Consider the following 17229-nt stretch of genomic DNA (forward strand, 5'->3'; position numbering starts at 1 on the left):
TTCTAATTTGTTGAGATTGGTAATTGGTGGGTTTTTGTCAAATGTGAGCCAAAATCATCACAATTAAAACCAAACCAAACCAAACCAAAAGACTTAAACTACTTCAGTCTGTGTGCATTGAATTTATTTAATACATTAGTTTCACAATTTGAGTTGAATTACTGAAATAAAGGAACTTTTCCCCGACATTCTAATTTATTGAGATGCAACTGCAGATGTCATAGCAACATTAATTATAGGAAATATAAATTTGATATTTAACACTATCTTTAAATAAATCACATGGCCACATCATAATCGTGTTAAATAACTGTGATTACAATATTGACCAAAATAATCATGATTATGATTTTTCCCATAATCAAGCAGCCCTAATTTAAAAAAGCCAATGTGTTTGACATCAGCAATCATGAGAGCAATTCAGGAACATTAATAAAGAATCAAGAATAAACACCCACCTCCTTGCTTTTCAGTATCATTGTGACTAATTCTGCATGGTTCTGGATTATTCATGTTCTCACTGTTCTCTAATCTACACTTTTAAAATAATGAACATAATCAAGTATTGGTGAATTACGGTGTTGAATGTGTGTTTGAAGATCTGCAAAAAATATAAAAAATAAATAAATAAATATTGAGTAACACTATCATACCGTAAAGCTTCTATTTCATTAAGTAGACTTCATTAAGTTTCATTGGTCATTATTTATTCATTTGCCATTTTATATGGAACATTTTTTTTCAATCTCATTAGTCGATATTTCAGATATTACAAATCGGAAAATTTGCGCAGTCTAAAAGAATCGTTCGTTGTAGTTTTTGAAAAGTTTCTTTTCAATTCTTTTAAATAAAATATCTATTTTTCAAGGGGACTTTGTAACTTTGCAGATCTTTTTCATGCTTAAACAGCAACATTACACACTAACTAAAGTTGAAGAAGTGAAAAAGCATAACAGGACCCCTTTAGGATGTGTACCTTTAAGACCTCAAAAGTGTTGATCATTTGCTTGCACCAATGAAATGAGCATTATTACAAGAATCTTCTTTGGGGTGAAAACTGGAGCTGTTGATGTGAAATATGAATTATTGTTTAATCAATAATCAAATAATATGATTAAGACATGATATAGTCTGAAAATTATGATAAAACTGCACTATAGAACTATTTCTCACAATCTGAGAAGAAAAACATTCACAATGCATACAAACCTTTAAGTTGTAACTCAATTCACATTATTACAGTGATTTGACTTACATACAATGTAAGAACAACTTTTAAACATTGAAACAAGCCAACAAACACACACACAAAACATTGCTCAGTACCTTAAACGTCAAAGGAGGCCAAAAAAGACGCTAAAATAACACAGAAAACACCTATGAAAACAATACAGAAATTACCACTATAAATGTCGCTTATAAAACCTTTTTGTAATGATTTTGTTAATATTTTAAGCTATGCGAACAGCTTACCTCAGAACTGCTTCGGTGCGTGCGTGGCGTTATTTTAATGACACATTTCGAGAGCGCAATGGAATGCATGCGGTTTCTCTTGCACAAAACCAGGCGCGTATGGCAAGCAGAATTAGCATTAAATATTCCTCGCTGTAGAAGTATGGCAAGCCATTTAATACTTTGGTTACAGTAGCATTTAATACTTTGGTTTGAGCATCCATAAAATATATTTCAGATAGTTAAAATTGTAATTCGTCTAGTCAATTATAATTTGACTAGTCAGAATGATAATTAAAGATATATGCAATTATAATTGCACTAAGACATCTGATTAGAGATATCTCTAAATACTTTATGATTAGTCAAATCTACATTTAAGATCTCTGTAATTACATCATAGATATCTTCAATAGATGCGTCACATAAATGCAAAGTTAATTAGAGATATCTCTAATTCAGTTTCGACTAGTCACCATTATATTTTAAGATATCTGAATTGTACCTGCTCCTGAATGATGTGTGGCTTTTCATGGCTTCCGTACTTTTTTGATTGGATTGTTAAAAAACGCCTAATTCCTGTATGAACACCCCTAAATGGGGAAACGCCCCCTTTTTGTTCCGCAGAGACCTAAAGTGTGTTCGACATCAGCTGCTGCTGGATGCAACCGATCGGCGAGAGTAGCCGCGTGCAGGTGGGGAGGAGCTGCAAACGGAGATATGAAGCCGGACACATTGTGGCTCCCGTAGTTTGCTGCAATTACGTCAGTCATGGCAGATCACATTAAGATGTGTGTATACGTGGTGTTTTGGAAGGGTGTCTTCCAGAAGATAACATATTGGATATATACTTTAGCAGTATGACATGGGTGTTTTTGCTAATACAAAATGATAAAAGTAACCAATTAAATAATTCCCTGGTGGGTATGTGTTTTTTAAGAAGGTTTCAGCAACAAGATTTACAGTACCCTGCTGCTGAGCTCTTTTTAACATTTTAAACATAACACCACTGATTTTCATATACAGAAAAGCACAATTCCGTTGGATTTATATTGTGATTTAGACCAACTATTTGAAAGTGAACAGAATGTTGTCAAGTTGAAGTTACAGAAAGTTGTTAGCAGTTTGCTATCCACATGCAGATGAAGTATAAACACAGCAAAATAAACTAGAGAATATGAAGAAACCAAACAAATGGAGGAACATAATGTATTATGTATCATTTGTATAGGAGCATACATTTATGACCACATTAGATTGTATGTTTTTAAGATTAACATTTTAGTTATTAAAATTTGAATATTATAATATATTATATATAACATTTGAATAGGTTATGCTGCTGAATACTGTAAAAGGTCTGTATAAAAAAGAAAGTGCAAAATAAACATACACAAACTTTATATTAACAATAAAGTAAATACAGTAAAACAATATTTAATAAATATGATTTATAAGACACACAAACCCCTGTAAAATGTTAACATTTAAATCAAGGACCGTGACGTCGCCCGGCATGGTGCAGCCGGGGCCCCACCCCTGGGGTTGGGGCTCGTATGCGAGCGCCTGGTGGCCGGGCCTTTCCCCATGGGGTCCGGCCGGGCTCAGCCCGAAGGAGTGATGTGGGGCCGCCCTCCTGTGGGCTCACCACCTGCAGGAGGGAGCGTAAGGGGCCGGTGCATAGTGGATCGGGCGACAGTCGTAGGCGAGACCCCCGACGACCCGATCTCTGGACACGGAATCTGGCTTTAGGGACGTGGAACGTCACCTCGTTGGCGGGGAAGGAGCCTGAACTTGTGCGGGAGGTCAAGAGGTACCAACTAGAGATAGTCGGGCTCACCTCCAAGCACAGCTTGGGCTTTGGAACCACACTTCTTGAGAGAGGCTGGACTCTCTACCACTCTGGAGTTGCCCAAGGTGAGAGGCGGAGGGCTGGAGTGGATTTGCTAATAGCCCCCCAGCTCAGCCATGTGTTGGAGTTCACCCCGGTGAACGAGAGGGTCGCTTCCCTGCGCCTTCGAGTCAGGGATAGGTCTCTCACTGTCGTTTGTGCCTACCAGAGATGTATAAAATACTAGAGACCCAGACTTGAGTAAAAGTACAAGTGCTCTATTAAAAAAATTACTTGAGTAGAAGTGCTCTTTAAGCACCACACTTAAGTAGAAGTACTAAAGTATTCAACATTTTTTGTACTTAAGTATTGCAAGTAGTCTATTTGAAAATTTACTACTAAAGTACTGAAAGTAAAAGTACAAGTATTGTGTTTTGTAGTTATTAAAGAAAGTAAAGTTACTCAAAAGTTTGAACATATTGTTTTTACTATTTCAAATGATTAACCTAAAGGACAATCACAATTCCTTTGACTGTAACTTTTTTAAACAAAAAACAGATTAAAGGGTTAGTTCGCCCAATTTGCAAAATTATGTCATTAATAACATATTAATAATATGTTGTTTCAAACCCGTAAGACCTCCGTTTATTTTTGGAACACAGTTTAAGATATTTTAGATTTAGTCCGAGAGCTCTCAGTCCCTCCATTGAAGCTGTGTGTACAGTATACTGTCCATGTCCAGAGAGGTAAGAAAAACATTATCAAAGTAGTCCATGTGACATCAGAGGGTGAGTTAGAATTTTTTAAAGCATCGAAAATACATTTTGGTCCAAAAATAGCAAAAACTACGACTTTATTCAGCATTGTCTTCTCTTCCGTGTCTGTTGTGAGCGAGTTCAAAACAAAGCAGTTTGTGATATCCGGTTCACGAACGAATCATTCGATGTAACCGGATCTTTTTGAAACAGTTCACCAAATCGAACTGAATCGTTTTAAACGGTTCGCGTCTCCAATACGCATTAATACACAAATGACTTAAGCTGTTAACTTTTTTAATGTGGCTGACACTCCCTCTGAGTTAAAACAAACCAATATCCCGGAGTAATTCATTTACTCAAACAGAACACTGACTGATGTGAAGAGAGAACTGAAGATGAACACCGAGCTGAGCCAGATAACGAACAACAGACTGACTCGTTCACGAATCAAGAACACTGATCTATATATATAACTTATATTATAGATCAGTGGTCAAGAACCGTTTCTGTCAGACGTGTCCGATTCGAGAACCGAGGAGCTGATGATACTGCGCATGTGTGATTCAGCGTGAAAGCAAACCGACACACAGAGCGTCTGAACCGAACTGATTCTTTTGGTGATTGATTCTGAACTGATTCTGTGCTAATGTTATGAGCCCAGGTAAACCGAAGGCTTGCAGTCAACGCCAATGACGCCATTACGTCGAGCGCAAAAGAACCGGTGAACTTCAACCAGTTTATTGAATCAAACTGTCAGAACTACTGGTGATTCGAAAACCAATGCAACCGGTTCTTGACTCGTGAACGAGTCATTATCTGGCTCGGCTCGGTGTTCATCTCTCTCTTCACAGCAGTTCAGTCAGCATGCGCAGTCTTCTTAATCGCTTGATTCGCTCAATGATGTGCCAGCTTCATCAAACCTGCCATCTACAGTTCTGGCAGTGGTAATGTGGGTTGGTAATGGAATGATTCGTAACATTTTTATAATTGTAACGAGTAACGATGCAGCACATAAAAAAAAATATCAGAGTAAAAGTATTAAACTCATCGAAAATATGTACTGAAGTAAAAGTGGAAGTAGGAGAAAAAAATAATACTCTAGTAAAGTAGAGATACCGCCTTTTAGTACTTAAGTACAGTAGTGAAGTAGTTCTACTTCGTTACTATACATCTATGGCTTTTTTTATTTTTGAAAAATAATATACATTTCTGTTTGCACACAGCATCCCTGTCAAACAAATATATTTATTGAAATATAGTATCTAAATATCAGGTCAGGAGTTCTGAAGCGCTCCCTCTCCCCCGATTGTTAAACCCGATTGTATTGCTTCCGCTAAAGAAAATAGTCTGCTCCGTCTCTACGGTTAGAATCCTGTGAGTCCATAGCAACGCTCTGTTTTTCATGGCAATGGTCTGTTATACTCCGCACAGCGGTCTGTTGGTTATAACAGACCGCATTCTACATTGGAATTCAACCAAGCCATGTAATAAAATAAGTTAATAAAATAAGCATATATCACCACCAGGTTATATGCTTTAGTTATTTTGTTTATCCTATTTACCTGCATTTCCCTGTCAATTAGATGCAAATGTGCGCATTTTAACTAGTTGACGCCTAATTTGCATACAGAACGTCCCCATTTATTGACTTACATCAACAGTCTTTCCCCCTGAAATTTTGAAATCTAAATTGGTGAATTTAGAAGAAATCTACAGATGCAAACAGATGGAGGATACACTCTAAAAAATGTAGTAAATCTGAGTAACTGCATCTGGTACATTAATAAATAAAACCGAGTAGAAATAAGTTAACATTAAACTTTAAAAATAGCAATATTTATAAATTAACTATTTAAGTAATTTAACTTTTTTTATTTCCTCGAAACCTTTATAAAATAGTATTCCATACCACCACAAATACATACATGACATTGGCTTCTATTGAATTTCTACTCAATTATTTTGGTAAGTTTAATTTTAAAGTGTTATGTATTCTGATAACACCAAATTTAACGATAATTAAAACGATGTAGTGCCTTGTGCAAAAATAAACAAATTATTAGTAAAACACGCCCCTCTGTTTGATGCAGTTATTTAGGTTATTCTAAATATGAAGATTTCAGATGAAAAATCCTCTAAGTGCCATCTGAAATTTCCTTCAATAATGATCATTTTTATCAAGTTGTATGTTTACGTTCACTTATTTCACATTACTGGCAATGAAAGTTACCTATTAATTGTCATTTAAGTTAAATTACTGAACTTAAATACAAGCTTGAAAAAAAAAACTCATAAGAAAATTTCAGATGGCACTTAGAGGCTTTTGCATCTGAACTCTTCATATATACATGAAACTAGTAGCATAGAAAATGTTTTCAAAACATGCACATTGTGGAATGGTTTCCTTTGCTGCTCTATAAACCTAGTGAATACTAAGGAGACCATGGTTTCTGTGAACTGATTATTTTGTAGACATCTTTTGAAAATGAAACAATTGCGTGAGTTTGAGGAAGATAAAATTAATTAACTTTTTAACCAGCTCTATACCCTTTCCAGGGTGCTGGAGGGTTCATGGGAGTTTGCCCAACCAGTCCACATGTGTTTTGTGGATTTGGAGAAGGCATTCGACCGTGTTCCTCGCAACATCCTGTGGAGGGTGCTCTGGGAGTATGAGGTCGGCGGCTCCCTACTTAGGGCTGTTCAGTTCCTGTACGACCGGAGCAAGAGCTTGGTTCGCATTGCCGGCAGTAAGTCAGACCTGTTCCCGGTGCATGTTGGACTCCGGCAGGGCTGCCCTTTGTCACCGGTTCTGTTCATAATTTTTATGGACAGAATTTCTAGGCACAGCCAAGGGCCAGAGAGTGTCCGGTTTGGGGACCATACGATTTCATTGCTGCTTTTTGCAGATGATGTTGTCGTATTGGCCTCCTCAGACCAGGACCTTCGGCGTGCACTGGTACGGTTTGCAGCCGAGTGTGAATCGGCTGGGATGAGAATCAGCACCTCCAAGTCCGAGGCCATGGTTCTCAGTCGGAAAAGGGTGGATTGCCCACTTCAGGTTGTTGGAGAGTTCCTGCCTCAAGTGGAGGAGTTCAGGTATCTTGGGGTCTTGTTTACGAGTGAGGGAAGGATGGAATGGGAGATTGACAGATGGATCGGTGCAGCTTCTGCAGTAATGCGGTCGCTGTACCGGGCTGTCGTGGTGAAGATTGAGCTGAGCTGTAAGGCAAAGCTCTCGATTTACCGGTCAATCTACGTTCCTACTCTCACCTATGGTCATGAGCTGTGGGTCATGACCGAAAGGACAAGATCCCGGATACAGGCGGCCGAAATGAGCTTTCTCCGTCGGGTGGCTGGGCGCTCCCTTAGAGATAGGGTGAGAAGCTCGGTCACTCGGGAGGAGCTCAGAGTAGAGCCGTTGCTCCTCCACATCGAGAGGAGCCAGCTGAGGTGGCTCGGGCATCTATTTCGGATGCCTCCTGGACGCCTTCCCAGGGAGGTGTTCCAGGCACATCTCACCAGGAGGAGGCCCCGGGGAAGACCTAGGACACGCTGGAGGGACTATGTCTCCCGACTGGCCTGGGAACGCCTCGGGGTCCCCCCGGAAGAGCTGGAAGAAGTGGCTAGGGAGAGGGAAGTCTGGGCATCTCTGCTTAGACTGTTGCCCCCGCGACCCGGCCCCGGATAAGCAGAAGATGATAGATGGATGGATGGATGGATGGATGGATGGATTTATAAGATGAAGACGACATAAAAACGTATTGAACTGTTTTAAAAGTCCATAAGTCTATCAAGTCGGACAAAATTTCTAACCGGAATGCACTGCTTCAAGTCAGCTGACGATCGGTCTGCGCAGAGCTGCATGAAGTCGAACAAGCCTCTATACTTGCAATCGTAAAGCAGCTGTGTTGTCATCAGCGCTTCTGCAGTCGCTCTGGAGAAACTGCAGTGGCTGAGTCAGCTAGCTGCTCTTGAAACAAGCGGTACTTTGATGACACACACGTTACAGTCATGTGGCTTCAGCGAGTCGGACAGAATTTCTAACCGGCGCGCACTGCTTCAAGTCAGACTGCGATCGGTTTGCGTAGTGCTGCGTGAAGTCGAACGCATCTAAATACAACTCGTTACAAATACAAGCTACACATTTTTTTAAATTAAATTAATGTCTCACCATGCAGGAGCAGAAACACATTGGGGGAAAAACATGACACTTACAGTTATATCACCACGTTTACAAAAATAATTCCAGGGGTTGGTTGCATAAAAGGTTTGAACTATTCTTAAAAGTTAGTCAGTTAGCAAATGTTAAGGTCTTTGAAATTGGTCAAATATTTTATATTGGTTAAATAAAAACTGAAATTAGTCTAAACTGAATTCAAAAGATTGATTACCCAATCCATGGCCAACACTGAATCATAATCAGAATGAGCTTTATTGCCATATATGTTTACACATACAAGGAATTTGTTTTCGTGACAGAAGTGCCGCAGTGCAACATACTCACAGCGACAAAACAAAAAACACATAATAAAAGAATGAAAAATACAAAAAATACAAATAAGTTGGTAAGGAATGACAATTGTATGGCAGGTATATTACAATAGCAGTTATGTACTGCATGTACAGGTATATTATGTGCAAAATTTAAGTGTACAGTATGTGTGTTAGTGTACACTTAAACTTAGCCTCTGTCATAACCTTTTTAAGTTTATGCATCTGTCCCCAGATTCACGGCGTATTGATGACGGTTAACTGTGCGTGAGCACCGAGTACTCAAAGTCCCAGTAATACTAGAATCAGCTGCAGAACCGAAGCAGCAGTACTCATGAACATCAGGGCTGGGGATTATACCGTCAGAAGAGCTGCACTAACTACACATAATGATGTTTTATTGAGGTTTGTCATGATGTTTTATTAAGGTTTGTCTCCCCGACCCCAGTAGATTAGAGTCTTAAACGATGTAAATAATAGCAGGCCACACAGGAAGAACCTCTTCACCTACAAACTAAACCCTCATGCTCTGAATGCCCAGAGTCACTCACATCTGTTTGTCCACCCAACGGATCAAACCACGCTTAGAAAACTAACCACGGCTGGTTTTATTTTGACTCAGAAGATACACCACAGTAAAGCTGGTACTGTGAGATCACAACACCATTTTAAATCTGTACTGGTTTTTACATTCACTAAAATTTTGAATAAATGTATAATTTTAAAATCACTATGTTCCATCTCATCCACAATTCACACAATATTCTTCTACTCTTGGTCATTTGAAACAGTCAGGTGACCACACTCTCAGAAGAAAAGCTGTCAGGGAGGCGGGAATATGAACCCTTAACCTTTCGATAAACTATTATTATTATTATTTCACTTAAAAACAGTAAAAATCTGAAGTGCTACATGAACTATAAGATTATAAGCAAATGTAGGGTGTGAAGTGGGAGGGTCAAATCTTGTCATTGGGGGATTCACACTCAACACTTTACCAGTCTGCTGTTAGATCACACACTGAACGACTGTCTAATATTTATAGATGGAGAATATAACTGTGATATGTCCATTATACACTGTGGAAAACACAACATATCTCATGCATTAAACAGCACAAATATATTCACTGTTTGCAATTGGTGGATCGATTGATCCATGGCATTGAGGGCTGCTTAAGAATAAGTGTATACATCCAATCATCTTGACTCATTGAATGCGCATCAAATTAGTAAAATTGCATGAACCTTTACTCCCAATTGTTTTGATAGGTTGTTTCAAATCAGGTTTTGCACTTTAATCCCCACTTAGCATCTTTTATAAAACAGCTCCCAGATGATGTTTTTGTAGTTATGTCGCTGCTTGAGCAGATTTTTATAGAAGAGATCAATTTTATTGCTTGTTTTATTGGGTAATGTTTGGTGAGGACACAGTGTCACAATTAAATGTGCTGGTTCCAAAGAATTCAGATTTTTATTCAGATAAGAGTTCATGATTTAACACATTTCTTTTTTGTATGACTGAGTAAAGATGATGACAGAGTGAAACTCTTCCCACATTGACTGCACTGATACAGTTTCTCTCCAGTGTGGATCCTCTCGTGTTTTTTTAGATATTCTGACCATTTGAATCTCTTGTCACAGTGTGAACACTTGAAAGGTTTTTCTCCGGTGTGGATCCTCTCGTGTTTTTTCAGATAATCTGACCATCTGAATCTCTTGTCGCAGTGTGAACACTTGTAAGGTTTTTCTCCAGTGTGAGTGCTCTGGTGCAGTTTCAGTTCAGCATCTCTAACAAAAGTTTTCCCACAATCAAAACACATATGCTCCTTCACACTGTTGTGTCTTTTCTGATGCAATTTTAAAGTACCCGACTGACTAAAACTCCTTCCACACAAAGTACACATGTAAGGCTTCTCCTTTGTATGAACTTTCAGGTGGTCCTTCAGCGCATCTGACCTAAAAAAAGTTTTACCACACTGGTCACAGTTAAATGGTCTTTCTCCAGAATGACGACGCAGATGTACTTTAAAAGTGCATGACTTTCTGAAACTCTTTCCACACTGATCACATGTGAACGGCTTCACTCCAGTGTGGATGGTCATGTGCTCCCTAAGGGCTGCTTTTTGTCTGAAACTTGTCCCACATTGATCACATGTGTGTGGTTTCACTCCAGTGTGGATTGTCATGTGTTCCTTAAGAGATCTTTTACTTGTGAAACTATTCCCACATTGATCACATGTGAATGGCTTCTCTCCACTATGAGCTCTCGTGTGACTTTTAAGACTGTGTCTGTATGCAAAACTCTTCCCGCACTGATCACATGAGTACAGCTTCTCTCCAGTGTGAACTCTCATGTGATCCTTAAGGGTTCCTTTCATCGTAAAACTCTTCCCGCACTGATCACATGAGTACGGTTTTTCTCCAGTGTGGATTCTCAAGTGATCCTTAAGGTATGCTTTTATCGGAAAACTCTTCCCGCATTGATCACACGTGTGCAGATTTTCTCCAGTATGGGTCCTCATGTGTATTGCCAGGGTTGCTTTTACTGTGTAACACTTCCCACAATGAGAGCAGGTGAAAGGCTTTTTGGCTCTTTTCAATAAATTACTTTTAGTCTGTGAGCAACTTAAAGATTTCTCACAAGTTTTGACATTATTATGTTTGTCCTCGGCCTCATTCCGTTCCTCACTCTCCTCACTGTCTTCCATTAGTTCTAAAATGAAAGCAAGAAAGGGTTAGTAGCGAATTAGCTCAAAGGGCAAATGTTAATAATTAATTATAACTTGTGGTAATTATAATGTTTGGATCAGAATTAGAACCAGAGAATTGAAATGTATTGTACACACAGTTCTATGTACTGAATCACTAACACAGAACTAGTCAACACATGGAAAGTGAAGGTGGATGAACAGAACCATACTAAAGCAGGGGGAATTAAATCAAGTTAACAGTTTAAATAATAGATCAGTTTCTAGTTTACCTTGTTAATCAAGGGGTTCACAGCTTACACTAACGTACATTAACAAACTGTATGATACATGCACTGCCTTAGCAGTTGAAGCAGTCTCATGGAGTCTCTGAAAAGGCTCTTGATATTACCATTCAATGGAATGAAATTGCAATGTTGAAGTTGCTGTTTTATTGGCCCTGAAGCAAATAGCACACAAAACACCTGTGGTCTTCCTACGAGTCCGTACTTTTTCACATTCATGAAATAACACAGTGTTGACTGTTGAAAAGAAGTCTACTGTGAAGCTCACACCAGTACGGACTCTGGAAAAGTGTGCCTTGAGGGCACATATCGACTGCAAAGGGGGCACTTGTGGGCATCCTTTTGAAATTTAAAATGACTAATGGGACACCCTATAATCTTGTGGACTTGATGGAAACACTCATGCAGCGACCATTTTAAGTCCACAAAACCATAAGTGCATATCAAGTGTGCCATTTCGGACAGGGCAATTCTTTATTTATTGACTTATTTACTTTTCATCATCATTACAGGTACACAAGGACGTTCATCATTAAGGAACACCAAATTATTTTGCGGTTACAATAAAGTGAAAAGTGAAAGTTAAAAGGCAATACCAATAAAATGTCAAAACCAATTTACTCCACATCAACACTTTCCAACATTTTAATTTGTTCAGTTGTCAACATGGTAAACAGGAAATGCATACTCTAACAGAGGCTGCATATCCTCTGTATAGATGATAAACAATTCTTGATCTCGAACACCAACTTTTTTTAACTGGTGGAGAGCTTTCTGTTTGCATAGGACAACACTTGACAATCCCAATTTAAAGCATTCTGGATAGTTAGCCCTAAAACTTTAACAGGGACACAGATTATAAGTGTGTTCTCATCTGTAGAAAGTGATGGCCAAGAATCTGTTTCATAAGGGAAACAAGACATTGGATTTCTTTGAGCTGAGTTTCATTTTATGTTTCTCTTCCCAGGTGCCAAGATCATTCAACATCTGCTGGAGAGTACAGGGCTGATGAGAAGTCCACCCCTGGGCTATGGTTATGTCGTACATATATTTACCGTGTTTGGAAAGGGGTTTGAAATATTTGAAAGTCTGTGTAAATCAATTCTTAGAATTGGTTTTAACCACATTATAAATGTTAGAAATGCATTGCTAAAACCTATTACAAAGACTATGTAACTATGAAACTAAGAACTATGTATTACTTAATTATGGAGTTAGACTGTTAAACATTTTTCACCATTTTCGTGTTAATTTTTTTGGCAAGTCTAAAATCATGACTTGAGGATGAAGTGGAGTCACGGAGCATGGCCTCTCCTCTAACACTTTAACCACAGACCAATCAGTGTAGCTCCTTTCACACTGCACGTTGGACCCGGAAAATTGCTGGGTCACCTTCTGCGTGAAACCAAACAGGTCGGGGACCTAGTAAGATTGCCGGGTCAAGTCCCGTAATGAGCTCTGTGTGAACAAAAGCAAGAACTAATGCCATGTCGTAGTGATGACGCATGTTATCGCGCAACTCTTTTACCAGGTGTTTAGAAGGAAGATTAATGTTTGCAACGAAAAAATATGTGCAAACTGTAATGAAGTAGAGATCAGTTAGTTCAGTGAGCTCCTTCCTGCAAAAATAAAATAAAAAATCTGTATGAAGAATTTCATACAGGTTTCAGGCCCCACCATAGCACAGACACTGCAATTGTTAAAATTAAAAATGACCAGCTTCTTGCGACAGATCAAAGCTGCATCTCATTGCTAGTTTAACTTGATCTTAGTGCTGCGTTCGACACCATAGATCAGGACATACTCATAGATTGATTACAAAACTATACAGGTAATCAAGGGCAGGCTCCAAGATGGTTTAGATCCTACCTGTCCAATCACTATCATTTTGTTTATTTAAATGGGGAATCATCTCATTTATCACCAGTAAAATATGGAGTGCCACAAGGATCCGTCCTAGGTCCCCTTCCATTTTCAATATACATGTTGGCCTTCGGTTATAATATATATAGAAAATACGGGATTAGTTTCCACTGTTATGCAGATGATACTCAGCTATATATCTCAACGAGACCAGATGAAACTTCTAAATTATCTAAGCTAACAGAGTGTGTTAAAAGATTTATTTTTTTATAATTTTCTCCTATTTAATTCGGATAAGACATAGATATTAATTATTGGATCAAAAAACAGTAAAAAGAACAGTTTGCAACAAGACAGATGTACTGTTACTTCCTCTACAGTCAAAAATCTGGGTGTTATATTAGACAGCAACTTGTCTTTTGAAAACCATATTTCCCATGTTACAAAAACTGCATTCTTCCATCTTAGAAAAATTGCCAAGCTACGAAACATGTTACCGGTTTCTGATGCAGAAAAGCTAGTTCATGCATTCATGACCTCCTGCATACATAACTATTCTTCTACCATGTGTTCCTGTAGCTCAAATGGTAGAGCATTGCGTTAGCAAGCGCGGGTTCGAATCCCAGGGACTACATGTTAGGAGAAAATTGTTAGCCTGAATGCAATGTAAGTCGCTTTGGATAAAACCGTCTGCTAAATGCATACATTTACCACGTTTCAATCCATCATGCTCCCTAAGGTCACAAAACGCTATCCTAGCTATCCTGGCTATCCTAGGATAGCAAAGTCCACTAAAGGAGGTAGAGCTTTTTCACATTTGGCTACCAAACTCTGGAATAGTCTTCCTGATAATGTTTGGGGTTCAGACACACACTCTCTGGTTAAATCTAGATTAAAAACACATCTCTTTCGCTAAGCATTTAAATACTGCATCTCATAAATTGTGACTGCAGTTGCATCTGATCAAATGTGCATTCTTATTCTTTAGCTTGGGTTAAACTAATTAATTTAACTTTGTTGGAGCAACAGCTACGTTAATGATGTCTCTATTTGTTTCTCTGTATTGCCATAAGCTCCAGTCTGGATCCAGAACACCTGAGAAGAGATGATGCTGACCCCCTCAGAGGACCCCAGATGATGCTGACCCTGAATCAACAAACAGAACTAACAAATATTGCTAAAAGTGTAATTAATATTGTTCATCATCTGGCCGACTACGTCTTGTATTAATTTTTCAGAAAAATCCTGTCGTATGCACATAAACTGACAGTCACTACTTATAAGCTACTACTAAATATTGTAGAAACATTATTTTCTGTAAAGTTGCTTTGCAATGCTGTTGTATCACAAATGCTGTTGTGGCCTAGTGGTTAGAGAGTTTGACTCCTAACTCTAGGGTTGTGGGTTCGAATCTCAGGCTGGCAATACCATGACTTAGGTGACCTTGAGCAAGGCATCGAACCCCCAACTGCTCCCCGGGTGCCGCAGCATAAATGGCTGCCCACTGCTCCGGGTGTGTGTGCACTTTGGATGGGTTAAATGCAGAGCACAAATTCTGAGTACACTAATTTCAGTCAAGTTGAGTTTTCGAGTCAATCGTTCGTTCGTTATCTGGCTCGGCTCGGCTCTGTGTTCATATTCAGTTCTCTCTTCACAGCAGTTCAGTCAGTGTACTGTTTGAGTAAATGAATTACTCCGGGATATTGGTTTATTCTGACTCAGAGGGAGTGTCAGCCACATTAAAAAAAGTTAACAGTTTAAGTCATTTGTGGATTAATGTTTATTGGAGACGTGAACAGTTTTAAACGATTCAGTTCGATTTGGTGAACTGGTTCAAAAAGTTCCTGTTACATCGAATGATTCGTTCACGAACCGGATATCACAAACTGCTTTGAGAAGACAATGCTGAATAAAGTCGTAGTTTTTGCTATTTTTGGACCAAATTGTATTTGCCATGCTTCATAAAATTTTAACTGACCCTCTGATGTCACATGGACTACTTTGAAGATGTTTTTTTTTACCTTACTGGACATGGACAGTAGACCGTACACACAGCTTCAATGGAGGGACTGAGAGATCTCGGACTAAATCTAAAATATAATTAAATAAACCTGGGAATATCTAACCCTACAATGATAAAACAATTATCAATGCATATTTTGTTTTAATACAGATTTTTTTTATTCACACGTTTCGTGTGGTTGGCAGTTTGCTGCACGTCACACTTTCAGGTGCACACGCTCTTCATCCAAAATATCTTAAATTGTGTTCCGAAGATGAACGAAGCTTTTACGGGTTATAAACGACATGTGGGTAAGTGATTAATGACAGATTTTTCATTTTGGGTGAAGTATCCCTATGAGCTTACTTCATAAAAATATTTTTCTCCTTACATTAAAAGCAGGACAGTCAAATAAAACGTGTTTCTCACACAGCTCAAGTAAATCTCACACCAGACTAAAAAAGCCTATGCTTCTTAACATCAGAAATAGTGAAAGTGATTCAGCAACATTAATAAATAATCAAGAATTAACACCAACCTCCTTGTTTTGCAGTATCTTTGTGATTTATTCTGAAGGGTTCTGGTTTATTCATGTTCTCATTCAGCATTGGTGAGTTCGTGTGTTGAATAGAAGATCTGCAAAAAAAAAAAAAAAATCCTTTTGAGTAACACATCATATGTTATGTTTAATTACCAATCAATCAAAATGTAAACTTCATTTAGCTTTTCACTTACCTATATTATTGTCAATTGGTTATTGTTTATTTGCGGTTTTATATAAAATTACACGACATCAATGTTCATTGAAGTGTAAGAGGTGAATCTTTGAATTGACTTTAATTATGGGTTATTGAAGTTTAAGAGAGGTGTATCTTTAAGACATCGAAAGTGTGTATCATTTAGTTTGCTCCACCAATGAAATGAGCATTATAACAAGATATATAATGAGATGAATGAGGGGATCTGTTGACATGGAATAAAGCAATTGTCGTTTACTCAATAACCTAATAATTTAAGATAATTTGAGTCAAATGTGATATATTCTGATGACGACAAAACTGCAGTACTACTATTCCTTACAATTTTAGAAGAAAAACATTTTTTTTTAAAAATCAACCAAAAGCTTCGTCTTAGTAAGGTATTCTACATTTATACACAGACTTGACATGAATACCGCCGAAACACTTAAACAAACCTATATAACGTTAATGTTACTCCAAAAATCATTGCCCTGTTCCTTAACCTGAGTCAACAGATGCCAAAACAAGACGTACAAATAGCACAGAATCCTATGAAAAGAAAAAAAAAACCAAGGCAGAAATGACAGCTATAAATTTCGCTTATAAAATCATTGTGTACTGATTGTGTAAATATATAAAGAAATGCGAACAGCTCACCTCAGAAGACTTGCTGGAATGAGTGCAAGAACGCGAGTGTTGTGACGTCATCAATGCGAGACACAATGGCTCCAAAACATGGATTTTATCGAGTGCACACATTTAAACTAAAGCATAGTATTTTACACATTAAATCTCATAATGCACCGCAATAACGAATGTAAAACAGAAAAAATACACATAAAGGTGAGGATCGCGCCTCATAAATTCCAGCGTCTGACCATAAGATGGCATCCGAGTCCATCCAAGCTTTTTTTTTTTTACACTTTACAGTTAGTTAATTACTTTAACATTAACTAAGAAATACTTCAAAAGCATTTATTAATCTTAGCTCATGTTCATTGAAATATTTACTGATGCATTAAAATAAAGGTTATCATTAACAAATGGGTATTAAAATGAGCTAACAATGAATGACTGTATTTTCACATTAACAAAGAT

The 17229-nt window shown here is 38.1% G+C and overlaps 1 protein-coding gene across 2 annotated transcripts; it reads right to left on the reverse strand.

The window, feature by feature from the left end:
* Positions 1-9986: 9986 nt before the first annotated feature.
* On the reverse strand, positions 9987-16974 carry LOC132159595 (gastrula zinc finger protein XlCGF57.1-like). Of its 2 annotated transcripts, XM_059569145.1 has the most exons (3): positions 16789-16974; positions 15930-16027; positions 9987-11247 (listed from the first exon to the last, which is right to left on the reverse strand). In XM_059569145.1, exons 2-3 carry the CDS (start codon positions 15997-15999, stop codon positions 10022-10024), a joined length of 1296 nt encoding a protein of 431 aa, XP_059425128.1. In that variant the 5' UTR covers positions 16000-16027; positions 16789-16974; the 3' UTR covers positions 9987-10021. The 2 variants fall into 2 exon arrangements, with proteins under 2 accessions (XP_059425128.1, XP_059425129.1); XM_059569146.1 differs by lacking the exons at positions 15930-16027; positions 16789-16974 and adding an exon at positions 12215-12688.
* Between the last annotated feature and the right edge of the window lie 255 nt (positions 16975-17229).

The sequence above is a fragment of the Carassius carassius genome, chromosome 16, assembly GCF_963082965.1.
Source record: "Carassius carassius chromosome 16, fCarCar2.1, whole genome shotgun sequence".
NCBI lineage: Eukaryota > Metazoa > Chordata > Actinopteri > Cypriniformes > Cyprinidae > Carassius > Carassius carassius.